The 24,435-nt window shown below is 48.0% G+C and overlaps 1 protein-coding gene, 2 long non-coding RNA genes and 1 pseudogene across 9 annotated transcripts in view; 2 read left to right on the forward strand and 2 right to left on the reverse strand.

Moving 5' to 3' along the window:
* The window catches only part of LOC123585270, a 33,569-nt gene continuing 9,134 nt past the window's right edge, over nucleotides 1-24,435 (forward strand). Inside the window, exons 1-3 of one of the 2 annotated variants that reach the window (XR_006706028.1) lie at nucleotides 1-14; nucleotides 5,357-5,369; nucleotides 22,893-23,089. This is a non-coding gene — a long non-coding RNA (uncharacterized LOC123585270). Of the gene's footprint in view, nucleotides 15-5,356; nucleotides 5,370-22,891; nucleotides 23,090-24,435 lie in introns of those variants that run through there. The other variant, XR_006706025.1, reaches the window with a different exon arrangement.
* On the reverse strand, nucleotides 2,471-3,308 carry LOC123585280. Its single transcript, XR_006706035.1, has 2 exons — nucleotides 2,948-3,308; nucleotides 2,471-2,617 (listed from the first exon to the last, which is right to left on the reverse strand). It is a non-coding gene; the product is annotated as an uncharacterized LOC123585280 (long non-coding RNA).
* Nucleotides 9,665-24,435, reverse strand: part of ACSL1 (acyl-CoA synthetase long chain family member 1) — a 72,647-nt gene continuing 57,876 nt past the window's right edge. For all 6 annotated transcript variants that reach the window (XM_045453188.1, XM_045453191.1, XM_045453180.1 and 3 more), the window contains exons 13-21: nucleotides 20,969-21,103; nucleotides 19,947-20,042; nucleotides 18,919-18,991; nucleotides 17,080-17,168; nucleotides 15,206-15,322; nucleotides 13,465-13,608; nucleotides 11,862-11,963; nucleotides 11,684-11,755; nucleotides 9,665-11,319 (exon numbers count right to left, since the gene is read on the reverse strand). In XM_045453188.1, coding sequence (XP_045309144.1) covers nucleotides 11,179-11,319; nucleotides 11,684-11,755; nucleotides 11,862-11,963; nucleotides 13,465-13,608; nucleotides 15,206-15,322; nucleotides 17,080-17,168; nucleotides 18,919-18,991; nucleotides 19,947-20,042; nucleotides 20,969-21,103 — 969 coding nt within the window. In that variant the 3' untranslated portion in view covers nucleotides 9,665-11,178. The remainder of the gene's footprint in view (nucleotides 11,320-11,683; nucleotides 11,756-11,861; nucleotides 11,964-13,464; nucleotides 13,609-15,205; nucleotides 15,323-17,079; nucleotides 17,169-18,918; nucleotides 18,992-19,946; nucleotides 20,043-20,968; nucleotides 21,104-24,435) is intronic.
* Nucleotides 21,846-22,880, forward strand: LOC123585264 (annotated as a pseudogene).

The following is a 24,435-nucleotide window of genomic DNA, read 5'->3' on the forward strand; positions in this document are numbered from 1 at the left end:
TGTCAGATGTGTGCGTTGTGTGCACTCTTTCTATCGCCGTTAACCCTTTGTGAATGTTCGTTAAAGTCAATAACCTTGTAATCTTAGCGTACCTAGGGAGGTTGGAAAGAATCAGGGACAGTGGCCAGGACGGGTGAAGCATGGGTGTGGGAAGAGGGCTAAACACACAGGAGGGAGGAAGGTCTGGAGCCCTGTAAGTAGCCTGGGCAATGTGAACAACCAGAGGGTGCTGGGGGATAGCAGAGGACAGGTGATTGCAGAAATTCTGGAGGACATCACAGTGGGAGGAGTGTGATGTAACATACTCTCATGTTTGGACAGTGAAAAAAACCCCACCACTATTGGAGCACATGGGGGGCTCAGCAGGTTGAGCATCTAACTCTTGGTTTCGGCTCAGGTCATGATCTCTGGGTTGTGGGATCAAGCCCTGCACTGAGCTCCACACTCAGCGTGGAACTGCTTAAGATTCTCCCTCTCTTTCTCTCTCTCCCCGCCCCAACCCCTCTACTCTGCTCCTATTCTCTCCCTAAAAAAAAAAAAAAAAAAAGTTTGATAAAACAAAACAACAACAAAAAAAAAACCCCACCACAACGACTGCTTTTATAATACAGATGTAGAAAATAAAGAACTACAAAACATCTTGGACCTCGGGATGAACTGAATGCTGGGGCACAGACACTCCTCTGTGGAAATATATCTTCCCCATGAAATGGGTTGATGTATATATTAACTTCATGTTTTGGAATTATTAGTTTGATTTTCATTTCTTTATTTATTTTTGAGAGACAGAGAGAGACAGAGTGCGAGCAGGGGAGGGGCAGAGAGAGAGAGAGAGAGACACAGAATCTGAAGCAGGCTCCGGGCTCTGAGCTGTCAGCACAGAGCCCAACGCGGGGCTCGAACTGGGGCCGCCCAGGTGCCCGTATTAGCTTGATTTTTAAGTGAGAATATTATTATTTACCTTACAGGTTTACCATGAAGATAAGAGGTAAAGAATACGGAGTATTCATATACATTTATGTATACACTTACATATATACTTACATATACACTTACATATACGTCCATATCCATACATACACACATGCTTATCATTTCTTTTTTTTTTTTTTTAATTTTTTTTTTCAACGTTTATTTATTTTTGGGACAGAGAGAGACAGAGCATGAACACAGAATCAGAAACAGGCTCCAGGCTCTGAGCCATCAGCCCAGAGCCCGACGCGGGGCTCGAACTCCCGGACCGCGAGATGGTGACCTGGCTGAAGTCGGCCGCTTAACCGACGGAGCCACCCAGGCGCCCCATGCTTATCATTTCTTACTGGGCCTCTGCTTTCTTTCAGGGGAGCTCTTCGGTGGAATTTTCTGTTCAGAACCGTGGCCACCAGAGGGCAGATGAAGACCAGGACTGGAGGTTTGAAGATGTAATTGGAGACCAGAGTTCACATTTTCTGCTTCAAAGTCTGTTCAAGATTAGTAAGGCTCCATCTCTTAACTACCTGTTGCTCAACTCATTTTTCCTTGTCATGTGCATTATCCTCTCTTATACGTCAAGCTTATGCCTTTAAGTCTCCCTGAAGGCAAAGGGTATGATATTCTCGTGTGGGAAAGAAAATAAAGGAAATAATTTCTTTCTCAAATTTCCCTTCTGTGTTTTTTCTAACTTCCTGCAGCACCTGCTAATTACTGGGTGCACAGGAATAACCCACTGAACTTGGCAGCTCTCTTTGGGAAGAAACTAAGGTCGTTATCTGTGGTAAACAGACCAACTGCTCACCATCTGTAACAATGACGCTGCGAAACGAACTGAAAACGTCCCGCGGGGCAAGGCCAGGGCCAAGAAGGAGGAGACCTCGGCTTGGATGTTCCCTTTGTGACAAAGAGGAAATAAAATTCAGAAAGGAAGTAGTACGCGGTATATTTTTCAGTTGGGGGGCAGAAAGAGTTTTCCATTGCCGCGAACTGCGATGACGTTCGATCCCTCCGTGTGTCACAAGCTCTCGGACGTTTCCTTGGCTCTGATACCCACTACTGAACTTATTTGCCGTGCAACCAACGTCCTACTTTTTCTAGACCTAACTGGCACTGCCCGCAGCCAAGCTGAGATCACATGCCTGACCACTGCATCATGACCTGCAACGTCACATGTTTCAGATTCCATTCCCAGCTCCCTGCAGGGCTGCGTCTGGTGCAGGAAGCCTGGCAGGACCATTCCAGCAAAGTCCAGGATTTCTCTGGCCAAGCAATAGCTGATTCCAACCTGCAGAGGAATTCATTTTATGACTCAAACTTGTGAAAGGGACACATGAGCGCACAAGTGAGAAAGAGAAAACAAAAGAACACCCCAGAGGAAGAGATTTTGGTAAGAAAATTAAGAGAAATAAAATCTCTACAGTAGAAACTTTCTTTGTCTCTATGATTCGCTCTCAAGCTGTGCCCCCCCCCCCCAAAAAAAAAAAAGAAGAAAAAGAAGTTTCTGAAAACAGTTCTCATCCTTTTAATGTCCCTGCTCTCTGACACGACTTTTGGGTGGCCTGAGGACACACAGTTGTGCAGCTGACCTTGTTCACAGAGTTCAAGGCAACTGGAGTCCTTACCTCAGGGATCCTTCACTGCTCAGCTGAGAAAGGAAAAGAGCCAGAGTACCATCAGCCAGACAACCTCATGCCAGACGTACTTCCCTCTCCAACCCCAGGTGACACAAAAACCTTCTTTCTGGAACCTTCTGTAAGAGTAAACAGCTACCCCTACCCTCTGGCTGCCACCCTGTTCTCACAGGCCAGCCTGCTCACCCCTTTAACCTTGTCACTTAGCATAAAGAAAATCACTACCAACCACCCTCCCTCTCCACCTCACACCATTGCCAGGCCGCAAACATGCCAGGCTCTTTATTTCCTAGGCTTGGAGAATGGGAGAAGGCTTCCCAGAGGAAGTGGGATCTACAGTTTACCTGGAATAGGAGCAGGAGCCAGCTAGGCCAGGGTAAGCGTGCTCTAGGGAGACAGAGCATGTGCAAAGGCCCAGTGGTAAGCGAGCATGTGACGTATTCTGGAAGCTAGCACAAGTTCAGCGTGGCTGGAGCAGAGTTGGGGAGGGAGCAGAAGACGAGGCTAGGGACATCAGCAGGGGTCCTCCAGTTCCTTGCTCCTCAAAATGTCCTGCACAGACCAGCAGCGCTGGCATCCCCTGGGGAGCCCATTCAAAACACACAATTTTAGGCCCAGCGCCCAACGCGTTGAATCTGCATCTGCATTTTAAGATCCCCAGGGCATCTGAGGCACAGTAAAGTCTGAGAAGGCCTCCTCTAAGTCTTTTAAGCAGTTCAGACTTGGGAGCAACCGGAACTTTCTGAAGGTTTAAACAGGGCAACCACACGATAAGACTTACGAGTTAGAAAAATCATCCTTGCTGCAAAGCAGAGGAAAACAGGGTGAGTCAGTAGAGATCAACACAGACACAAGGAGGCCAACGAAGAGGCCGGTGCAGTGGTCCCAGTGGAAGACAGCTGCCACTCTGGGCAGCAGGAAAGGGGGAGTGGACACATCCAACAGATGATAGGAGAAAGCCTCAGCAAGACAGTGGCGGCCCTGGAATCCCTCCTGGGTGCCCCACCTGGCGGGGTGGGTGGGGGCGGGGGGGGGGTGCCGGGGGAGCTGGCGGGAGTGCAGCAGGGTGGGGAAGGCGTTATCAGTGGGTGTGGGAAAGCACAAGACTCTTAAGGGAGAGTCCCTCTGTGTGTGCACAGGCTGCAGATGTTGCCCAATGCAGAATGTGAGCAAACCGGTTTCACACACACTTCACACGTGCCCCGGACCGTGCCTGGGGCTTAGGTGCCCCTGTGGCAGGGCCCCGCTGCTGCTCTCAGGACTTACCCTCCGACTTTGGCCACATGCAAAGCAGGGAGCCTGCCCAGAGCTCTTGGGGGAAAATCCAGCAGCTTCAGTATTCAGCAAGGACAATTTCTCTTAGGGAACGCTGACATTCCCCTCCCCCCGCCCCCACGAAAAATCTCAACAAAAGTGAGTGGCTAAGAACTTGTATTTACCCAAAACCAAAACCCTGCGTCTGGCCAAGAACAGAACATCTCTGTACCTTAAGAACAGTGCCGAGAAGCAGAATTGAGCCAGCAAGACGCCTACCATTTCAGCAGGCCGACAGTGAGAAGTTAAAAGTCAAAAAGGAAAAATGTGGATTTTTTTTTTTTTTTTTTAATGCCAAATAATGGACAACGGGTAAGGTGGGTCGATTTCCCCGTGACTTGTGCTGAGCGAAGGAGGGAGTTCAGATTTGGGCATCTCTTCCAGGACCCCGTGGAGAAAGGGCTGCCCTCGGGGACCTCACATCTGCAGACTCACGTGGTAACGGGGGCTGCACTTTCTTGGCTCTGGGCGCTGAGGCTGCTCCGGCCGAGGACGGAGGAATGGCCACTTCCCGTGATACATGCAGAGGGGGCTGGAGGTGGAGGGATGGGAGGGACGCTCGGTCTACAGCCCTCAGGCCTTCTGCCCTCTGTCCTCCTGCCCTGCCTGGCAATTGGGACAGACTGGCAGACTTCTCTCCTGCTTCTGCTGCCAAGAAAGGAAAAGATCACTGGAAACGTGGACGAAAATTCCAGAGTCGATGGCATCTACCCGCCTCCACCTCGTGACATGAACTAAGCTGCCAACTCTCCATTTACAATGGAGAGATTAGCCGTACCTGAGGACTGTCGAATGAAGGAGACTTGTCTGACACAGTGATGGGCATCACACCAGGGAGGGGGAGGGACAGCAAAAAAGTTGACCGAGGCAGAGAGGTCTTGCAGTTGGAAAACTCAGGAGTAGTTAGCTGATCTCCCTGACTTCCCCGGAGCCCCTGTCCCCACCGCCCGCCCCCCACCCCCCGGCTTCGGCCCTTTCTGCCCTGCTGGAACACTTATGTCCACGGTGGCCACCACTGCGGGATCAGCGGACGTTCGTCTGTCCCCTACCTTTTGATAGCATATGACATAACTGATCCCCTTCCTCCCCGAACCTTTTCTCTCTTGGTTTCTGGGACACCCCATCTTTGGTTTCCCACCTTCTTCCACGGTAGGCCATTCTCAGTCCCCATTGCTGGCTCCTTAATTCCCTTTCAAATAGGCGAGGCCGGTTCTGTCTTAGACCTCCTCTGGTTCCCATCCAGGTTTTCTGGTCCCCCAGGGTCCCCGGCCGAGTCTCTTTCACCTTCTGTGTGCTGTTGGCTTGCCAGTGTGTTATCTCCCGCCTCACTGTCTTCTGGGCCGCACACTCCTGTCTTCACATGCTGGTCGGGCAGCCACCTCCAATAGAAACGGTCCAAATTCGACCCCTGACTCCCTCCCTCCAAAACCGATGCCGAGTCTTCCCAGCTCGGTGAGGGCGGGTGCACGCCCACCCCCCTGCGCTCACATCCTGAACCCTCCGCTCCCCGGTTCCCCATGCGCAGCCCCCCCCCCCCCCCCTGCTTTCCTCCTCTGTCTCGGCTGCCACCAACCTGGTTCAAGCCACCATGCCCTATGCTGTCCTCACACGGTCTCCAGGAGTGGTCTTTGAGAAGGGGAACTCAGGGAGGGTAACTCCTTGCCTCAGACACCTCTTTGGTTTCCTCCTGAACCCAGGGTAAAACCCAGATTCCTTCCTGGGCCGTGAGGCCCGCTAACTTGGCCCTCCTTCATCTCTAACTTTTCCCCAGTACTACACTTTCCCTTGCTTATGATGCTCTAGCCTTACTCACTTTCTTTTGGGCCCTGGGATGCATCGGGCTCTTTCTCACCTCAGGACGTTTGCACTCACGGTTTCTGCTTTTTGACCTCCTTCCCCAAAACCTTGCAAGGCTGGTTCCCCTCCTCCTTCTTCCGATCATCCCCCACAGTCACCTCCTCAAAGGGACCTCGTCTGACCGCAACACTTAAAACAGGCCTGTGGTCCCCTCCCCAATCCTCTAGCAATTGTTTTCTTCAGAGCACCATCACAATCTGAATTCTTGTGCTTGCTTTTTTGTTTCCTGTGTGTCCGTCCATCTCTGTTACCCAGGGAGCCTCGTCAGGGCGAGGATCCTGTCTGCTGAGCTCACTGCTGTGTCCCCACGGCACAGAACTGGGCCTGGCGCTTGGCTGAGGGTAAACACATAACTGTGGACTCACCCCCTGCCTAACAGGGGTTTGTGAGGACTGAATGGGGACGTCAGTAAGGAATGCACACTGGCGGGCACACTGGCCGTACCAAATCCACAGCCCCTGCAGCTGTTACTGAGGAGGGTTTCTAGAACTTCTGAGGGACCTCATGAACCTGCCGTTGGCCTGTGACCCAGCTTTCCACATATCTTCTTCCTCAAACAGAGCGGCTGGCTCTAGGAAACTTTTAGTCCTTGGTGGATTTGGGGTTACCAACATCACAGAGAGCAACTCTAATTTCTGAGAAGCCGTAAAACCAGAACAAAACTCTGGGAGGTGGTGTTAGCTCTTGCCAGGACAAAGAACAATCACAGGGCAGGAATCGAGACCATCTGTACCGAAGCTTCGAGGCAGAACTACTGGCACCGAGGAATAACTCCGCTGGCAAGTCTCGTCAGGAAGTTCACGGTCTAAGACAAGAAGAAACATCCATGGCGTGGGGTTGAAAGCTTGGGTCCGGAGCCAGACGGAGTCCATGCCGTCTGGGCGTGGGACACTGATCACATTATCTGTGTGCTTAGATTTCCTCGTTGTAAACTGGGGACAACGGTAGCATTTGGCTCCAGGGGTTGTAATGTAAAGTGGGTCATCTGTGTAAAAATGCCAAGAATCGTGCCTGGCACGGGGCGACGTCCAAAGCATTTTAGTTATTATTATTATTCCAAGTAATCTGAAATGTGGGAGTGGGGCAAAAATATTTACCAAGTGCCAAATATACTTAAAAACAAACTGCTTTTCTGAGTTTAGATCTAGAGTGAGGGTGGGTCACAGCTGGGGCCTGCAGGGAGGGGCAGGAGGAGCCGTGAGGGCACAGCCACTAAAGCGCTAAGTGGTTTAGCATTTCTGCCCTACTCACACCTCCTCGCTAGGGCTCTACGGTGGAGACTCCTGCTCTCTGGCTGTTGTGTTGTTTTGTTTCAGAGAGAGCATGCACAGGGGAAAGGAATAGAGGGTGGGAGGGAGAGAGAGACAGAGAGGGAAGGAGGGAGGGAGGGAGGGAGAGAGAGAGAGAGAGAGAGAGAGAGAGAGAGAATCTTAAGCAGTCTCCACGCTCAGCATGGAGACCAACACAGGGCTCGATCCCACGACCCCGGCGGGATCATGACCTGCGACGGAATCAAGAGCTGGACGCTCCACCGATTGAATCACCTCGGCGCCCCTTTGGCTGTTCTTGAAAGAAGCTTAACACCCAGGACATCTGGACGGAAGAAAAGACTGCCTCATTCCAAGTCAAGCCCCTCTCTTCTGTTCTGGCTGGGTTTGAGACACAGACCACAGGGCTTTCGAAGTCTAGTTTTGATTTGTGGGATGGAGTGCCACTGAATATCTACTGCTGTTGAACAGGCACGGACCCCCAACAGAGCACCATGAAAGTTAAGAATCGAAAGGCGGTGTTAGAACTCCCAGAGCTCAATAAAACACACAAACAACCCAACTTGTAAAAAAAAGAAGGAAAAAAAAGGGCAAAGGACTTGAAGAGGCATTTCTCCAAGGAAGATGGACAAACAACCAATAAGCACAGGAAAGGGTGCTCACCCTGACTGATCATCACAGAAATGCACAGCGAAACCATGATGAGATAGCTCTTCACACCCACTAGGATGCGCACCGTGAAAAACACAGAAACCAACAAGAGAGGATGTTTACAGACAGGATGTGGAGAAACTGGAATCTCTGTACATTGCCAGTGAGACGGTCAGTGCAGCCGCTGGGGAAAACAATATGGTAATTCCTCAAAACTTAAGCCCAGAACTACCCTATAATCCAGCGATGGCACTTCTAGGTAAATACCCACCAGAATCGAAAGCAGGGACTAAAACACGCTCCCAGCAACGTTATTCTCAATAGCTAAAAGGTACGAGCGACTCAAACATCCTTCAACAAACGAACGGATAGAGAAAACGTGGTCTGTGCACACAATGGGGTACTCCTCAGCCTTAGAAAGGAAGGAAATCCTGACACATGGTACGACCTTGGGGATATTGCGAACAGTGGAAAAACCAGTCCCAAAGGACAGCTACACCGTAGGATTTACCTAGGGTCAAATTCATGGCGACAGCCAGTAGATTGGTGGTGGTCGGAGGCTGGGGAGAGGAGGGGATGGAAGCTAGTGTTTAATGAGGAGAGTTTCGCTTTTGCAGGATGAAAGAGTTCTGTGGACGGATGGCGCTGATGGCCGCACAACGTGAACGCACCTGATGTCTCTGAACTGTAGGCTTGAAAATGACTAAGACGAGGGGCGCCTGGGTGGCTCCGTTGGTTAAGCGTCTGACTTCGGCTCAGGTCAGGATCTCACGGTTCATGGGATCGAGCCCGTGTTGGGCTATGTGACGACAGTGCGGAGCCTGCTTAGGACTCTCAAAATAAATAAAAAAAACATTAAAAAAAAAATTAACTGGGGGCACCTGGGTGGTTCCAGTCAGTTAAGCATCCGACTTTGGCTCAGGTCATGATCTCAAGGTTTGTGAGTTTGAGCCCCACGTGGGGCTCTGTGCTGACAGCTCAGAGCCTGGAGCCTCTTCAGATTCTGTGTCTCCCTCTCTCTCTGCCCCTCCCCCTCTTGCACTCTGTCTCTCTCAGAAATAAACATTACACAAATATTTTTAACGATTAAGATGATACATTTATGTATAGGATACAATTTTTTTAAAAAAGGATAAACCCAACGTGTACATCAGCTTCATTATAAGAGAAGTTTTGTTCAAAATTCCAAGTATTTGTTCATATTTACATGGGAATCCCCTATTTAAATGGGATTTATTTAATGAACTCCTACTGGTGTGCAAGCCATGTTGGGCACGAAGGGAGGGAAAAGGAGGTCATGTCCTAGTGTGAAGAAACTCACATTTCCTCAACTCAGGGGAAGAAGAGAAAGATGAGGGAAGACAAGAAAAGGAATTTAATAACTCAAACAAAAGGCAGAACGTGTTTGGAGGCTTTCAAGAGATACGCGCAGAGGGCTTGAGCTTTAGAGGGAGAAACCAAACATCTCCACACCAAACATGAGATTTAAGGGAGGGAGCGAGGGCAGGAGGCGGATTTCAACGTCACAGACTCCATAAGGAGCCGGGGGCGGACTACAGAGCACCTGAAGAGGAAATCTTTACAACGAGAGCACAGCGTGGAACCAGAGGAAAAGGGAAGAGAAAACGGCAGCTGCTGTAAGCGAGACATCTAAAACAGTGCTTCGTAAGAGAATTACTAAAACACACACAATCAAACCCAACTACAGCCAGTGTCTCCTGAAACCTGGCTGCCCAGCAAAGAATTTGCATTTCCAAGAATATCTATATTGCTCACACCATGGTTTTCTTCACCACCTAACAGGGCTGGCGCCAGAGAGCCCAGCCAGGGGTCCCGGTTGGCCCCTGTAAGCGTCGGGGAAGACACGGGAGGGTGGGGCTGAGGCCGAGGGCCCTTCCGGCTCCCTTGTGCAAAACATGCAAGGCTATCCCGAATATTACCCCTGACACGAAAAGAGAGGCTTTCACCCACTTGAAATGCAGAAATATTTATTTTGGTTTCCTTCATTGTTTTTGGAAATTCTGTTTTGGTTTATAAAACATAGAAATAGCCAACACTTAAAGCAAACATTCAAAACCCCAAGGTGACAAATTATTGACTTTGTGTGCAATTAAGAATACACGTACGAAGTTAGGCTACCAAATAGTGTTACTACAATGACAATTCTTTAGTGCAAACCCTGTTGTGCTTGTATAATACATGGACGCTCACAAATCCAAAACCAACTGCTTTCGGTATCGAAATGACAACTTGATTCAGTCACACGTGGCAAAGACTTGCAGTAAAGTGAAATGCAGCTAATTTCCCAAATTAACTTAGAAAAAAAAAAAAAAATCCCTTGAGAAGTTAATCCCAGGAAATGAATTTTCCAGATTTCTACATCCTAGAATTTTGGCCTGGCAAATACATTTCATAAAAATCAGGTAGCATTGTAAGAATGTTTATTACTGTCCATTTCAATAAGTACCCAAGTAGATCTATTCCCTTAATATTTTGAAAGACATGCCTTGCCTGAGAGTTTACTGGGGGTGGGGGGGAGCCCGTTAATCACAACGTAATCTTCTGATATGAAAACCACATTAAAACTCCATCGGCCATCACAAATAGTGACTGGTTCGGTGAAGATAACGTGAGCAGTTACACAGGCGTCACAGTTGAGCATGGTTGACCCAGGTGATTTTATTTCCTTCTTGAAATGCTTCTCTTCACTGCAGAGTCTAAGGCAGATTTTTTAATAACCCCTGGGAAGGGATGGAGGGAGGGAAGCGGGCGTAGAGAAGAGGGTCTGAGCGCATTCTGCCCCATGGAGGCCAGAATCCACTCATTCGCTCAGGTGAGCAGCCATTCATCGGAGACTCCGTAATCTGTGCTCTTTTCAGGTGAGTCTGTTCTGTCCTTCTCTGGGAAACTTCTGCTCCTACAGGACAACAGGGACAGCAGGGAAGCGTGCGCGCTCCATACCCCGGGATCAGAGGGATCGTCAGAGTGTGTGTGAGGCGGTGAAGGGAAGGAGGCAGGGATTAAAAAAGAATCTCTGGTCCACTTGTGATGTTCTCCAGCTGGGACAGTTCTTGTTTTTAAGAGACAGGTTCCCTCCAGGGCACTGTACTCGAGAGCAGCAGACAAATGCAGAATTTGCAGCAAAATCCTAATCCCTTGGTTAGAAAAACAGGGAGACAGAAGTTTTCACCCGCCTTTTTTTTTTTTTTTTAAAACTGAGGAAGTCATAAATAACTTAGCACATTTATAGTTCCCCCTTTACAATTTTAAGGCTCATTTTGGAAATTGTGTATCACCATAAGCATGGTCTGCAACACGAGGGGACTGTAAGGCAGTGTTCCACGTCCTCTAATATTCCTATGACAAGAACCCCGAATGCACAAGTCAAACATGGACGCTCCCTTTCCTACGCGTGCTCTAGTCAAAATTACCAACGTGAAGGCCATCAGTAGGAGACGTTGGAGGTGTGTGGTTTCTTTCTCACGTTAAACTTTGATGGTGGAATAAAGTTCATCTATCTGTGACCTGAAATAGTTCCGAAGCTCTGGCCGTTTAGCCTTCATTGTTGGGGTCAGGAGGCCATTGTCGACAGAAAATAATTCGGGGTGGAGAGTAATGCCTTTGACCTGCAAATAAATGAGGTGATTGAAGCAAAAACGAGGGCAGACACAACTTGAATCTAAAAAGCCCGTAGACCTGAAGGGACGGAGGCCCTGTGGCCGGTCCAGTCCCTCCGACTCAGGCCAGCCGGCTCTGTCCACACGGCGTAGGGGCTATGCCCACGACAGAATCCGGGTCTGGATCCCGACCTCCAGGAAAGGAGAATGCCTACTCCTTGGTTACAGAAACCCCCTCCCGCTGCCGAGCCGCTCCATCATTCATTCCCCGTGGCTTTCTTTAGGTCACCTCGTGCTCCACACCTACTCACACGAAATCCTCAAGTCGGAAACCTGTTTTGCAGGGGTTCGTGCGCCGTGATGAAAGTCTTACCTGTTCAAATGGTTTCAGGCCAGAGTCCTTCCCGATCCTCACCATGTCTTCTAGGACGGCTCTTCTGACATCCTAGTAAGGCAAGAAAACAACACGCTTGCTGTGCTGGAGGTTCCTGGAGGCAGGCCCAGCGCCAGGCGAAGGTCCGGGAGGTGGACCACACGCTTCGGAGCCTTACCTTGTTCCTGCAAAGTTCCTCAAAGGAGCCTGCAAATCCTCTCTTTTGGGCCCAGGGACATAACGTCTCAACATCCGGTACCACGATTGCGATGAGAAATGCCTTTAACACAGACGAGTGAGTTAGGACACGGCTTGATGCAGATACTCTGAGATAGTGCTTCTTTGTCATCTTGTACCATGGACCCCGGGGAGGATCTGACAGAGGTCACGGACGCTCTCTTCAGAACATATTCCAGCCCCAGGGGTCGATGGAGCCCAGGTTAAGAACTCCCAGCTGTAAACTACACCCAGCATCAGGAATTTTGCGATTAAATGTTTTAAAAGGGCCACTGGGCATCAAAATCTGACAAAACCCTAATTTGTATTTACTTTTGCATATTATATATATACAGATTTTAATAAAACTGCATCAAATAAGCAAGTGGGGCAATAGATATCATCAAATAACTGCTCTAAAAAAGAGAGAAAATTTATACAGATTCATTTTCTTTAAATCTTTCCAATTCTGTCTCCCTCTCTCTGGCCCCCCCCCCCCCCGCCCTCGCACTCTGTCTCTCTCTCTCTGTCAAAAATAAACAAAACATTAAAAAAAGGGGGGGGGGCGGGGCTCCTGGGTGGCACAGTCAGTTAAGCAGCCAACTGCAGCTCAGGTCGCGATCTTGCAGTTCATGGGTTCGAGCCCCGCGTTTGGCTCTGGGCTGACAGCTCGGAGCCTGGAGCCTGCTTCCATTTCTGCGTCTCCCTCTCTCTGTCTCTCCCCCACTTGTGCTCTCTCGCTCTCAAACATAAAACATTAAAAAATTTTTTTTTAAATCTCTAACGTCTTTTTCTTTTTTACAATTTAGTAACAATAAAACTAAAAATCAAAGGCATGGTAAGGTACCAGGTCAAAAAAAACCCAGTACACACTCTAAGAAAACTAGGTGTATTCCTTATAAGATAAGAAAATATTCTTTTAAAAGTATTTAAAAGTCTCAAGATTTGAAAAAAAGATGAACTTTCAGGAAACCAGACCCCTTTCTCTTCCTTGCCATCATCCGCCCCACAGTTTGCAAAGAGACGTGCCCCTACAGCGTTGACCTTGGTTTTCAACTTTATGTATATAGACCAGTTCAGAACCACCACTGCTCAAAAGCAGTTCAGGAGGCACAGCATAGCTACGTTGCGTTTAACATGTTTGAAAATCCTAAACTTTCTCATAATCAACGTATCAATATTTCCTTTCATAATTAAATTAGAAGCGTATTGTACCCACTCCCTCATACCTTTTTTTTTTAGTATGAAATTTATTGCCAAATTGGTTTCCATACAACACCCAGCGCTCCTCCCAACAGGTGCCCTCCTCACTCCCTAACATCTTTACCCAACTCCCCTTGGTACACCAGGCCACTCGAGCCAGGTAAAATAAAAATCTGCAATTTAAAGAGAAAAACTCTTCTGGATAAGAAATGCCAGGCAGCAAAACCCAGTAGTACTCTGGCACGTCGCACATGAAAGTCAATTCAATACCCATCGCCAACTCCCCGTGGCACCGGAAAGCTCCGGAGCACGAGGCCTGGCCGTGCCCCTGTGACATGGCTCCCAGGGCAGAGGGCCCATACCTGCAAGCTCTCTCCGTACACAAACACCTGAGCGACAGGTTCGCTTCGCACGTAGATGTTCTCAATCTTCTCCGGTGCTATGTACTCTCCTTGCGCCAGTTTAAATATGTGCTTTTTCCTGTCGATAATCTTCAAGGTACCATTCTGTTTATTAGAGGGGAGGGAGGGGCTGGCAGTGGGTCCGTGGCTGGTGCCCCCTGCCCCTGCCCACCCCGTGTCAGTCACACACAGTTCAGGGCACTTTGCACAGGGCATCATTTAATCCTGGTAACATGGCACGGAGGCGAGCTATCAGCCCATCTGAGAGGCAAACTCAGGCTTGGAGAGACCAAGTGACTTGCCCAAGGCCAGTGAGTCAAGTAGAAAGAGAGAGAGAAAAAGAGAGAGAGAGAGAGAGAGGAGAGATTGAGAGAGAAGGGACCCCAGAGCTCATGCTTTCACTTCGTCCCTAGTAGCTTGCTACCTATCTGGCTCCCCAAGAATGAGTCCTGCTCCTTGAGAGTACAGACAGGGACGTATCCTCCCAGAGCACGCTGTCTGCACAGAGTGAGGGCTCAGTGGATGTTTGCTATAGAGAGGCCTAACGCCTGCTTCCTTTGTCATTGTTTCGGGGCGGGCGGGGGAGGGGACTGCTCCTGGCCCCCGGGGCAGTGTCGGTCAGCTGCCCACACAATAACTGTGGGGAGGCTACAATCTCTGCGCTAGACTGGCCAGATGTCAGGAGTGCCCGCCTCTGGTAACCCAAACCTCACCCCATTCAACCCATCCCCATCCTAGAGTCATTCTTAGGCTTCCAAAAGTCAGCTGTTGGGGAGTTTCTGTGGTTCTCTCATCCCATGTTGGTTCTGCGCCATTTTCACAAGGAGTAGACTGAGGTCCAGAGAGATTATGAAATGTGTTCATTAGCGCCAGAGCCAGAATTAGAACTGACACGTAATCCCTCTTGAACTTGGAAAGAGGGACTTAATTTATTTCTGAATAACTGGGGTATGCTGAAGTCTGAATTAATTGGCTCGGCAGGATGAGGGGCGGATTTTCCACTTCACTAAAAATTTCGGGGAGTATTGTGCACCTTAAATCTATAAGAATCGACCAATACACAATAATGAAAATTATATTAGCCATTTCAGTGCTTGTAATTAAACACACAGCAACCACTTAGAAAAAGCAGTGGTTGGTACCCCAGCAAGCAAAATTGGCCAAACCTATGGATGTGGCTTCGTGTACATGACTCTCCCTCTTATGTGGACTCTGGAATTTCTCTACATAAATTTAAGACTAAATCCAAAGGAGCTGGCCTAATCCGAGGAACACTTATCCTATTTGTAATGAGATGACAGACCTAACAAACGCATATATTCACAAATTCTTGCCCCCCACACCTTCCCGGAGGTCTACCACAGTGCTCCCCACACCTTGTTAAACCAAGGTCTTAACATCGAGGTCCAGCCCGGATAGATAAAAGGCCGTACGTGGTCTCTCTGGATTTCAAATGGGAAGCAGCCACCAGAACTGATGTCAAGCATCAAAAACAAACCTATTTGTTATAGTTAAGATGAAAATCCTACCCGGGCACGCTCAGAGTGTTAAGTGTGTTCCCTTCAGGAAATGGAAGAGCCTACACCATACCCCCCTTGGCAGGAAAAGAGAAAAATGAGGCCGCCCCCTGCAACCCATGGGACATTTTCTTCCCTATGGCAGAAAACAACAGTCTCTGGGAACAGGGGAGGTGAGAGCTTACTGGTAACCACTTTCCAACGTCCCCTGTGTGTAACCAGCCATCTTTATCCAGAACTTCCGCCGTTTTTGCTGGGTCCTTCAAGTAGCCTTTGAATACATTTGGCCCTTTCACACACACCTGAAGAGGAAAAGAATGGAGGGGGGTGAGGACAAAGTAGAGGAAGGGGGTGAAAAGGTACAAACTTCTGGTCAGAAGAGAAGTACCAGGGACAGAATGTGCGGTGTGGTGACTACAGTTGGCACTATTATGTGATATATTTACATGTTAAGAGATGAGGGGCACCTGGGTGGCTCAGTTGGTCAAGCATCTGACTCAGGATTTTGACTCAGGTCATGATCTCATGGTTCATGAGTTTGAGCCCCATGTCAGGCTCCACGCTGGGCTTTTTCTCTCTCTCTCTCCCTGCCCCTCCCCTGCTCTCTCTCTCTCGAAAAAGAAGTAAACTTTAAAAAAAAGTTAAAAAATGAGATCCTAAGAGTTCTCATCACAAGGAAAGAATTTTCTTTTTTTCTTATGTCTATGTGAGATGATGGATATTCATGAAACTTATTGTGGGTAATTCACTTCACAATATATGTATGTCAAATCATCATGCTGTTTAGCTTTTGTTTTTAATGTTTATTCATTTTGGAGAGAAAGAGACAGAGCGTGGGTGAGGAAGGGGCAGAGAGAGGGAGATACAGAATCTGAAGCAGGCTCTAGGGTCTGAGCTATCAGTAGAGAGCCCAACACGGGACTCGAACCCACAAACCCTCACAAACCGTAAGATCATGACTTGAGCTGAAGTCAGACACTTAACTGACCGAGGCACCCAGGGGCTCGAACCCATGAACGCTCACAAACCGTGAGATCATGACCTGGGCTGAAGTCAGATGCTTAATCGACTGAGCCACCCAGATGCCCCAATCACTGTGCCGTTTAAACATACAGCACAGGGGCGCCTGGGTGGCACAGTCGGTTAAGCGTCCGACTTCAGCCAGGTCACGATCTCACGGTCTGTGAGTTCGAGCCCCGCGTCAGGCTCTGGGCTGATGGCTCATGATGGCTCAGAGCCTGGAGCCTGTTTCCGATTCTGTGTCTCCCTCTCTCTCTCTCTGACCCTCCCCCGTTCATGCTCTGTCTCTCTCTGTCCCAAAAATAAATAAACGTTGAAAAAAAAAAAATAAAATAAAAAAATTTAAAAAATAAAAAAATAAACATACAGCACATACAGTGTTGTAGGTCGATTACATCTTGACGGAAGTGTGGGGGGAAAAGATAATCTGTTAACAGCATTTACTGAGGGCTGTCCAGAGAAAGCTGGAGTGCATGTGTGTGTGTGTGTGTGTGTGCATGTGTCTCCACCTTTAGCCAGAAGCCCTGAATTCTATAATCCAGGAGTTACCAAAGCCACGCTGGGATCTTGGGGGTACCTCCAATGCTCCTGTTTCCTTGTCTTAACGACCTCAGCTGCAGTCAGGTTGTAGGGCTAATGCTTGCCTGAGGTTCCTGCTCACAGCTGCTGGAAAGCCCCAAGGGGGATGAAATCACTTTGAAGTCATTAGGCTTTCCTTCCGCTAGCCAGTAGCTCGCTAACAGGTATCCAGGGCAATTAGCCCACCAGAGCTGTGCCCTAGACCCTGAAGCACTGGAGCCTTTGCACGCTCTGAAGCCCAAGTCCCTCTGGTGTCTGATAGAAGAGATGTTAGTGGTACCCCTCCCGCATTAGGAACCTTCAAAAAGAACCCTGTTGGATCCCGGAGCACCAATGACATCAAGCTCAATGCCTTTACACGACAGTGCCGAGGTCACGGCAGTGCAGGGGTCACGGCCGGCCGTCAGAGGAATGGCAATGAGGGTGAACGACGAGGGGCAGGAGAGGGGGGTTCACTTACCTCGCCCTCGCCCTTGGCTGCCAGGTAGTTCATTTCTTCTACATCAACAAGTTTTATAAAATTACAAGGCATTGGGGCACCAACGTGGCCTGCATGTTCAATAAAAGAATGATCATTCCCAGGAGGACTACTAATACCCTGAAGCCGAATTACTTTTATAGCAAACAAGCCTGCTCCTGCTCACAATAACAACAGCTGGTGTAAACTTCTGTTTTTTCCCATTATATCCTGTTCCCCGCCCCCCACCCTCCGCAGGAAGTGAACATAGAGTGTTTATTCTTCAAAGAGAGACAAATATTCAAAAGTCTTTTAGGGACCTCTCCCAAGTTTGGTGCTCCAAATTATTTTTCAGAGTAGAAATAATTTGGCTGCTGGTTTTAAGGGTTTTCTACAAACACCCGGAAGCAAGCTTTCTAAAAGTTCCACTAGGCTCCCACGATCCGATGTCCTCTGCTTATCACCTGCCGTCTCTCTCTCAACAGACTTAACATCTCTGTTTTCTGTAAGAAAACAACACAGGGGTGCCTGACGGGCTCAGTTGGTTAAACGTCTGACTTCAGCCCAGGTCATAATCTCACGGTCTGTGAGTTCAAGCCCTGCATCAGGCTCTGTGCTCTCAGTACAGAGTCTGCTTTGGATCCCCTGTCTCCCTCTCTCTCTCCAACTCACGCTCTCTCTCTCAAAAATAAATAAACATTCACTAAAAAAAAAAAAAAAAAAAAAGAAAGAATATGTGCAGCTTTGCCAAACCTGGTTTATTCTCTCCCACACCCCCTGGCTCTGACCAAGACCGTCTTTACTTCCTTACGTATGGGAGAACTTGTTTTAGATTTAAGTTTATTAAGATAGGATGGTGCTTATTTTCACAGCTAACTCAACTCTCCTGCCCAACGTGGTTCAGACTGGGGTTGTCTTTTCCCAAACAAACAAACAAACAAACAACAGAAATGAGATAGGTTTTAAGAGCATCACAAAGAATTCCTCCTATGTTTTAATAATTTTTGCATAAGTTAAACCATGAAAAAGGGTCACAGACAGTTGGTGGGAGTCCCAGCAGAATTGTGCTACTAGGGTCCAAGACACTAGAATCCATGTTACTAGATCGCGCTCGTATTTCTAACACGCCAAATAAATCAGCGGGGTCTGCAGAGTGGAGAACTCTGTACTACCTGTGTGCTACAGAGGAGAGCACAGAAACTTTGCAGTCAGACCTGGGCTGGAATCCTGGCTGCAAAGCCTACTGCTGTGCAAATTCTTATACATTATTTACACGCTTTTTAATCAATAATCACTTCCTCTCCGGGGTCACAGGGCCTACTTCACAGGGATGCGATGAAGTGCACATGATGTACATCTCAAGCACCTAACACACAACCTCATCCATGACAGCTGCTCCATCGATGACTTCCGTATTTGCCTCTACTTGCGCCTTTTTGGAGAAAGGACTTGTTTCTTTTGCTCTGCGGTCTCGTCACCTAGCACAGCACCCAGTGTAAATTCAATTCGAATTTACCAGCAAATAATTAGACCCCAATCAATTCCTTGTAGGCTCTGTTGGGCCCAACATTCTGAACCTGGTAAAAAGGGCATCCATGTCTCAGCTGTCAGCCTCAGAATCTAGGTACATTGCCCCCTGTGTTACAGCTGGGTCCTCAAAGCACATTCTGTTCTGCCACAGCGGCTGTTTTCCACCAGGAGCCCTGATTTATGAGGCTGCCCCAAGGCCTAATCACTTGAGACACAGAACTTAAGTTGGTTAATGAACCAATGATGAACCCAATTCCAGTAATTCTGGTTGGAATAACAAGCTTCCAATAAGCAGTGGCCCGCTATGCGTACCTGCTGTCCAGTCTCCAGGCATGGTCAGGCAGCACCCGGCAGTGCATTCGGTCTGTCCGTAGCCTTCGTAAAACTGGACCAGCAAGAGATGAAACATTATTAAAGGAAACAGTCACACCCATGCTGCAAGTGCACAAATCATTAAGTTCTTGTAACTCCTGAGCAACGGCTGACCATGACCATAGTGAAATCTCTTTTTAAATGTTGTACAAGTAAAACCTTGGATGGCAAGTAACTTGTTCCGCGAGTGTTCCACAAGACGGGCAAACACTTCTAATGAATGTTAACTTGATAAACGAGCGATGTCTTGCAATAGGAGCAGTATGTGAGGCCGAACGTCACATGATCACAGCTGAGCCAATGGTTCTGGAGATTTGCTTTGACGTAGGAGTGCTTTGGATTACAAGCATGTTTCTGGAATGAATTATGCCTGCAAACCAAGGTTTTACGGATATGGTAAATTTGAAGGCTACTGCTACGGCTTTGTTATGGCACCCAAACATCTTCACCCCCAACACAAAACACCAGCCTCTGTCCATGGTCATCTTCTTCTACTTAACCTCCTGTAGACAGGCCAGGGGGACACTGACATGGCGCGACAGGTCACACTGCACACCACCCACTCGGGAACGTCCTGGCTCTGTGACCTCTCGGCTCTAGCCCACGCATGTCTTATATGTCACCCAGTCTCTCCTGCCTCCCCCAACCCCTTTAAGGCAGGTTTTTCTCCATGGTTTGCAAGTGGGGCTTATCGCTTGCGACCCATTTCTATACCTCAGGCCTGGTTAAAGGCAAGTCTTCTGGACTGTGCTTGACCCTAGAGAAAATCACACAGTCCGTGGTGGCCACAGACGCATCTTCTCGCGCCTCGTGTTAAAGATATACACGCTCCTTTCTCCGAGCAACCTACGCATAACACGATCTTCCCAGCCAAAATAAGACACCGAACTATAAGGATGACTTTTGGAAAGGAGATTCCTGGGCTTGGAAAAGGCGGAGACAATCGGCTGCAGTGACGCCCATCTCACCTGACAGCCGAGCGCTGCTCTCAGAAACGTCAGCACGGTGGCGGACACGGGCGCGGCTCCTGTGACCATCAGCCTGACCTTTCCTCCCAGGCTCGACTTACAAGGCAAGGAGAGAGGAGACAGTGAGGGTCAAATGGCTGCACGTTGGTGGGCTTCTCCAAGACACCTTTTGGGAACCCAGTACCCCCAATCCACCACTCCTTCTCCGCAGCTACACAGAGCTCACCCATGCACACACAATTCACAGGTGTTCAAAGGAGGAATGCCTGGCTGGAGCTGAAGCGACACCCTTCACTCTCAATGGGTATGAAGAATAACCCAACACCACTACTTGTGGGTATTGTTTTTTTTTTTTTTTTTTTTTACTTGCAATTAAAAAATATTATTTTTTAATGTTTATTTATTTTTGAGAGAGACAGAGACAGAGCTTGAGCAAGGGGGCGTTGGGGGTGGGGGAGACAGAGGGAGACACAGAGTCCTTAGCAGGCTCCAGGCTCTGAGCTGTCAGCACAGAGCCCAACACGGGGCTCGAACTCGTGGACCGTGAGATCATGACATGAGCCGAAGTCGGATGCCCAACTGACCGAGCCACCCAGGTGCCCCTACTTGCACGTATTTTTAAGGAATTAGCACAAGAGTGTGGTGGACTGGGGGCAACCACCACATTTTTTGGCATTTGTTTGGACATAATATCGTTATTCCACATTCTTTATCGCTTGTGCCTAAAAAATGACATTGAAAGTAACATACCTGTTTCAGAAAGCAAAGCAAAATAAACAATTCGAAAAGCTCTAATACCCTGATTCCTTTCCTTCCCTGCCATCTCACCACGTTGCTCAGGTTTATACTGAATACTGAGGTTTACTTGGTGGCTTGGTCCTTAATTTTTAGAAATGTGCCAGACTTAATAAAAACATGCCATTCTCTCTTACCTTCATACTTTGCTTTAAAAAAAGAGCCCCCATAGAAACTTTGAAGCCAAAGTTAGTTTACATGACAAACGACAGTTTTGAGTCTGTCACCTGTATCTTGTGGAAGATCAGTTTGTCCCACAGGCTGTTGTTTCTAATGATGCCACTGCGAAGCTCTGATTCTTTTCTCTTGGAGGCAAAGTCCAGGAGCCATCGCTTCAGGGTGGTGTTTGCCTGCCCAAAAATCTGATGGGTCAAGAAAAGAGAAGGTTTCAAAATGACGAGGATGGCTAGAATCAGAAAGTCAGACAGCAACAGGTGTCGGCAAAGGTGTGGAGAAATCAGAACCTCCCCCACTTCGTTGCTGGGGGTGGGGTGGGAAATGTCATATAGCTCGGTCACTTTGGAAAGTAGACTGGCAGTTCCTCAAATAGTTAAACACAGAGTTACCATGTGACCCGGCAATTCCGCTCCAATGTAAGTACCCAAGAGAAAAGCAGGCACGTGTCCATGCAGAAACTTGTACATGAATGTTCAGAGCATCATTATGCATGATAGCCAAAGAGGGACAACAACCCAAATGCCCACCCATGCATGAAAAGATAAATAAAATGTGTTATATCTGTTCAATTTAAGAAACACAATAGATGAACATAGGAGAAGGGAAGGAAGGAAAAATAAGATGAACACAGAGAGGGAGGCAAACCATAAGATACTCAAATACAGAGAACAGCCTGGGGGTTGCTGGCAGGGTGTTGGGTGGGGGTGGATGGGCTAGATGGGTGATGGGCAGTAAGGAGGGCACTTGTTGGGATGAGCATTGGGTGTTATATGGAAGTGATGAATCACTGGGTTCTGCTCTTGAAACCAATATGACACTGAATGTTAATTAACTTTAATTTAAATAAATAAATTAAAAAAATAAAACACCAAACCATGATAACAGGACTGATCTTGTTATGTCAAAAAAAATGTGTTATAGCTTTCTGCCCGTGGACGCCGCCGAGTAAGCATCGTGAAAGTCTCCCCTCCCACCGCCGTCATGTCTAAGTCAGAGTCTCCCAAAGAGCCTGAACAGCTGCGGAAGCTTTTCATTGGAGGTTTGAGCTTTGAAACAACCGATGAGAGTCTGAGGAGCCATTTTGAGCAATGGGGAACGCTCACGGACTGTGTGGTAACGAGAGACCCAAACACCAAGCGCTCCAGAGGCTTTGGGGTTTGTCACCTATGCCACTGTGGAAGAGGTGGATGCAGCCATGAATGCAAGGCCACATAAGGTGGCTGGAAGAGTTGTGGAACCAACTCTCGAGGGCTGTCTCGAGAGAAGATTCTCAAAGACCTGGTGCCCACTTAACTGTGAAAAAGATTTTTGTCGGTGGCATTAAAGAAGACACTGAAGAACATCACCTAAGAGATTATTTTGAACAGTATGGGAAAATTGAAGTGATTGAAATCATGACTGACCGAGGCAGTGGCAAAAAGAGAGGCTTTGCTTTTGTGACCTTTGATGACCATGACTCTGTAGACAAGATTGTCATTCAAAAATGCCGTACTGTGAATGGCCACAACTGTGAAGTAAGGAAAGCTTTATCTAAGCAAGAGATGGCTAGTGCTTCCTCCGGCCAAAGAGGTTAAAGTGGTCCCGGGAACTTCGGTGGTGGTCGTGGAGGTAGTTTTGGTGGGAATGACAACTTTGGCCGTGGAGGAAACTTCAGTGGGCGAGGTGGATATGGTGGCAGTGGGGACGGCTATAACGGATTTGGTAACGATGGAAGCAGCTTTGGAGGTGGTGGAAGCTATAATGATTTTGGCAATTACAACAATCAATCTTCAAACTTTGGACCCATGAAAGGAGGAAATTTTGGAGGCAGAAGCTCTGGCCCCTATGGTGGTGGAGGCCAATACTTTGCCAAACCATGAAACCAAGGTGGCTATGGCGGTCCCAGCAGCAGCAGTAGCTATGGCAGTGGCAGAAGGTTTTAATTACTGCCAGGAAACAAAGTTTAGCAGGAGAGGAGAGCCAGAGAAGTGACAGGGAAGCTACAGGTTACAACAGATTTGTGAACTCAGCCAAGCACAGTGGTGGCAGGACCTAGCTGCTACAAAGAAGACATGTTTTAGACAATACTCATGTGTATGGGCAAAAAACTCGAGGACTGTATTTGTGACTAATTGTATAACAGGTTATTTTAGTTTCTGTTCTGTGGAAAGCGTAAAGCATTCCAACAAAGGGTTTTGTTTTTTTTTTTTTTAATTTTTTTTTTTTTCAACGTTTATTTATTTTTAGGACAGAGAGAGACAGAGCATGAACGGGGGAGGGGCAGAGAGAGAGGGAGACACAGAATCGGAAACAGGCTCCAGGCTCTGAGCCATCAGCCCAGAGCCCGACGCGGGGCTCGAACTCACGGACCGCGAGATCGTGACCTGGCTGAAGTCGGACGCTTAACCGACTGCGCCACCCAGGCGCCCCTCCAACAAAGGGTTTTAATGTAGATTTTTTTTTTTTGCACCCATGCTGTTGATTGCTAAATGTAATAGTCTGATCATGACGCTGAATACACGTGTCTTTTAAAAAAAAAAAAATGCGTTATAACCATACAGTGGAATCTTACTTGCCCATTTAAAGGGATGAAGTACGGACCCATGTTACAACATGGATGAACCTTGAAAATACGCTAAGTGGAAGAAGCCAGACACAAAAGAACAGATATGTCATGATTCCATTCATATGAAAGTCCAGAACAGGGAAATCTATACATGCAAACAGTAGATTCATTTTGCCTGGGGGTAGAAGGCAGTAGGGGATAGCTATAGGTCAGGTACAGCGTTTCCTTTCAAGGTAGTAAAAATGGGTTCTGGTGATGGGTGCAGAGCTCTGTGAATGTCCTAAAAACCTTTGAATTTTACACTTAAATGGGTGACTAATACGGAAGGTAAATTATATCTCAATCAAGCTATTTTAAAAAGTTTCCTGAAAGAACCATTAAAAAAACCGAGAAGGTTCTCATAGATAACAGAAGCCCTGCTTTCCAATAAAGAGCAATGAAAACTGCCCGGTCCAAATTCATCTTGAAGAATGCTCATGCCACAAGCTGGTCTGGCCCAGGATGGGTGGTCCGTGCCACAGTGACGCCCTACGGAGAGGCTGGCATTCTCTCCATCCCTGGCTTGGCTCAGTCGTTTCTTTCTATGCGGCTAAGTAAGTCATGTTATGTGTGCGTGGACATTACAATTTATAGAGTCGTTTCATAGTTATTGTTCTCATGTGATGCGATTAGCAATTTTATGAGCTACACAGCATGGGGCGGAGGGAACAGTCCATCGTGCAGATGAGAGAACAGAGGCTCAAAAGAGTTTACTGTACAAATAGGATGACCTCCCACTTACACCTGTGTTGGGCCTTTCAGTTAACAAAGTCTGTTGGTCTGTTTTTTTCTCAGAGTCCTTACCAACAGCTCTGTGAGGTAGATGATTTCTGGTGTTACCGATGGGTAAACTGCGCTTTCCTGAGACCATGGGAACAGAAGGTACCCGGCTGAGCCCGATTCAAATCCAAGTCTCGGACTCGAGGTCCCCCT

Source organism: Leopardus geoffroyi, chromosome B1 (assembly GCF_018350155.1).
Source record: "Leopardus geoffroyi isolate Oge1 chromosome B1, O.geoffroyi_Oge1_pat1.0, whole genome shotgun sequence".
Taxonomy (NCBI): Eukaryota; Metazoa; Chordata; class Mammalia; order Carnivora; family Felidae; genus Leopardus; species Leopardus geoffroyi.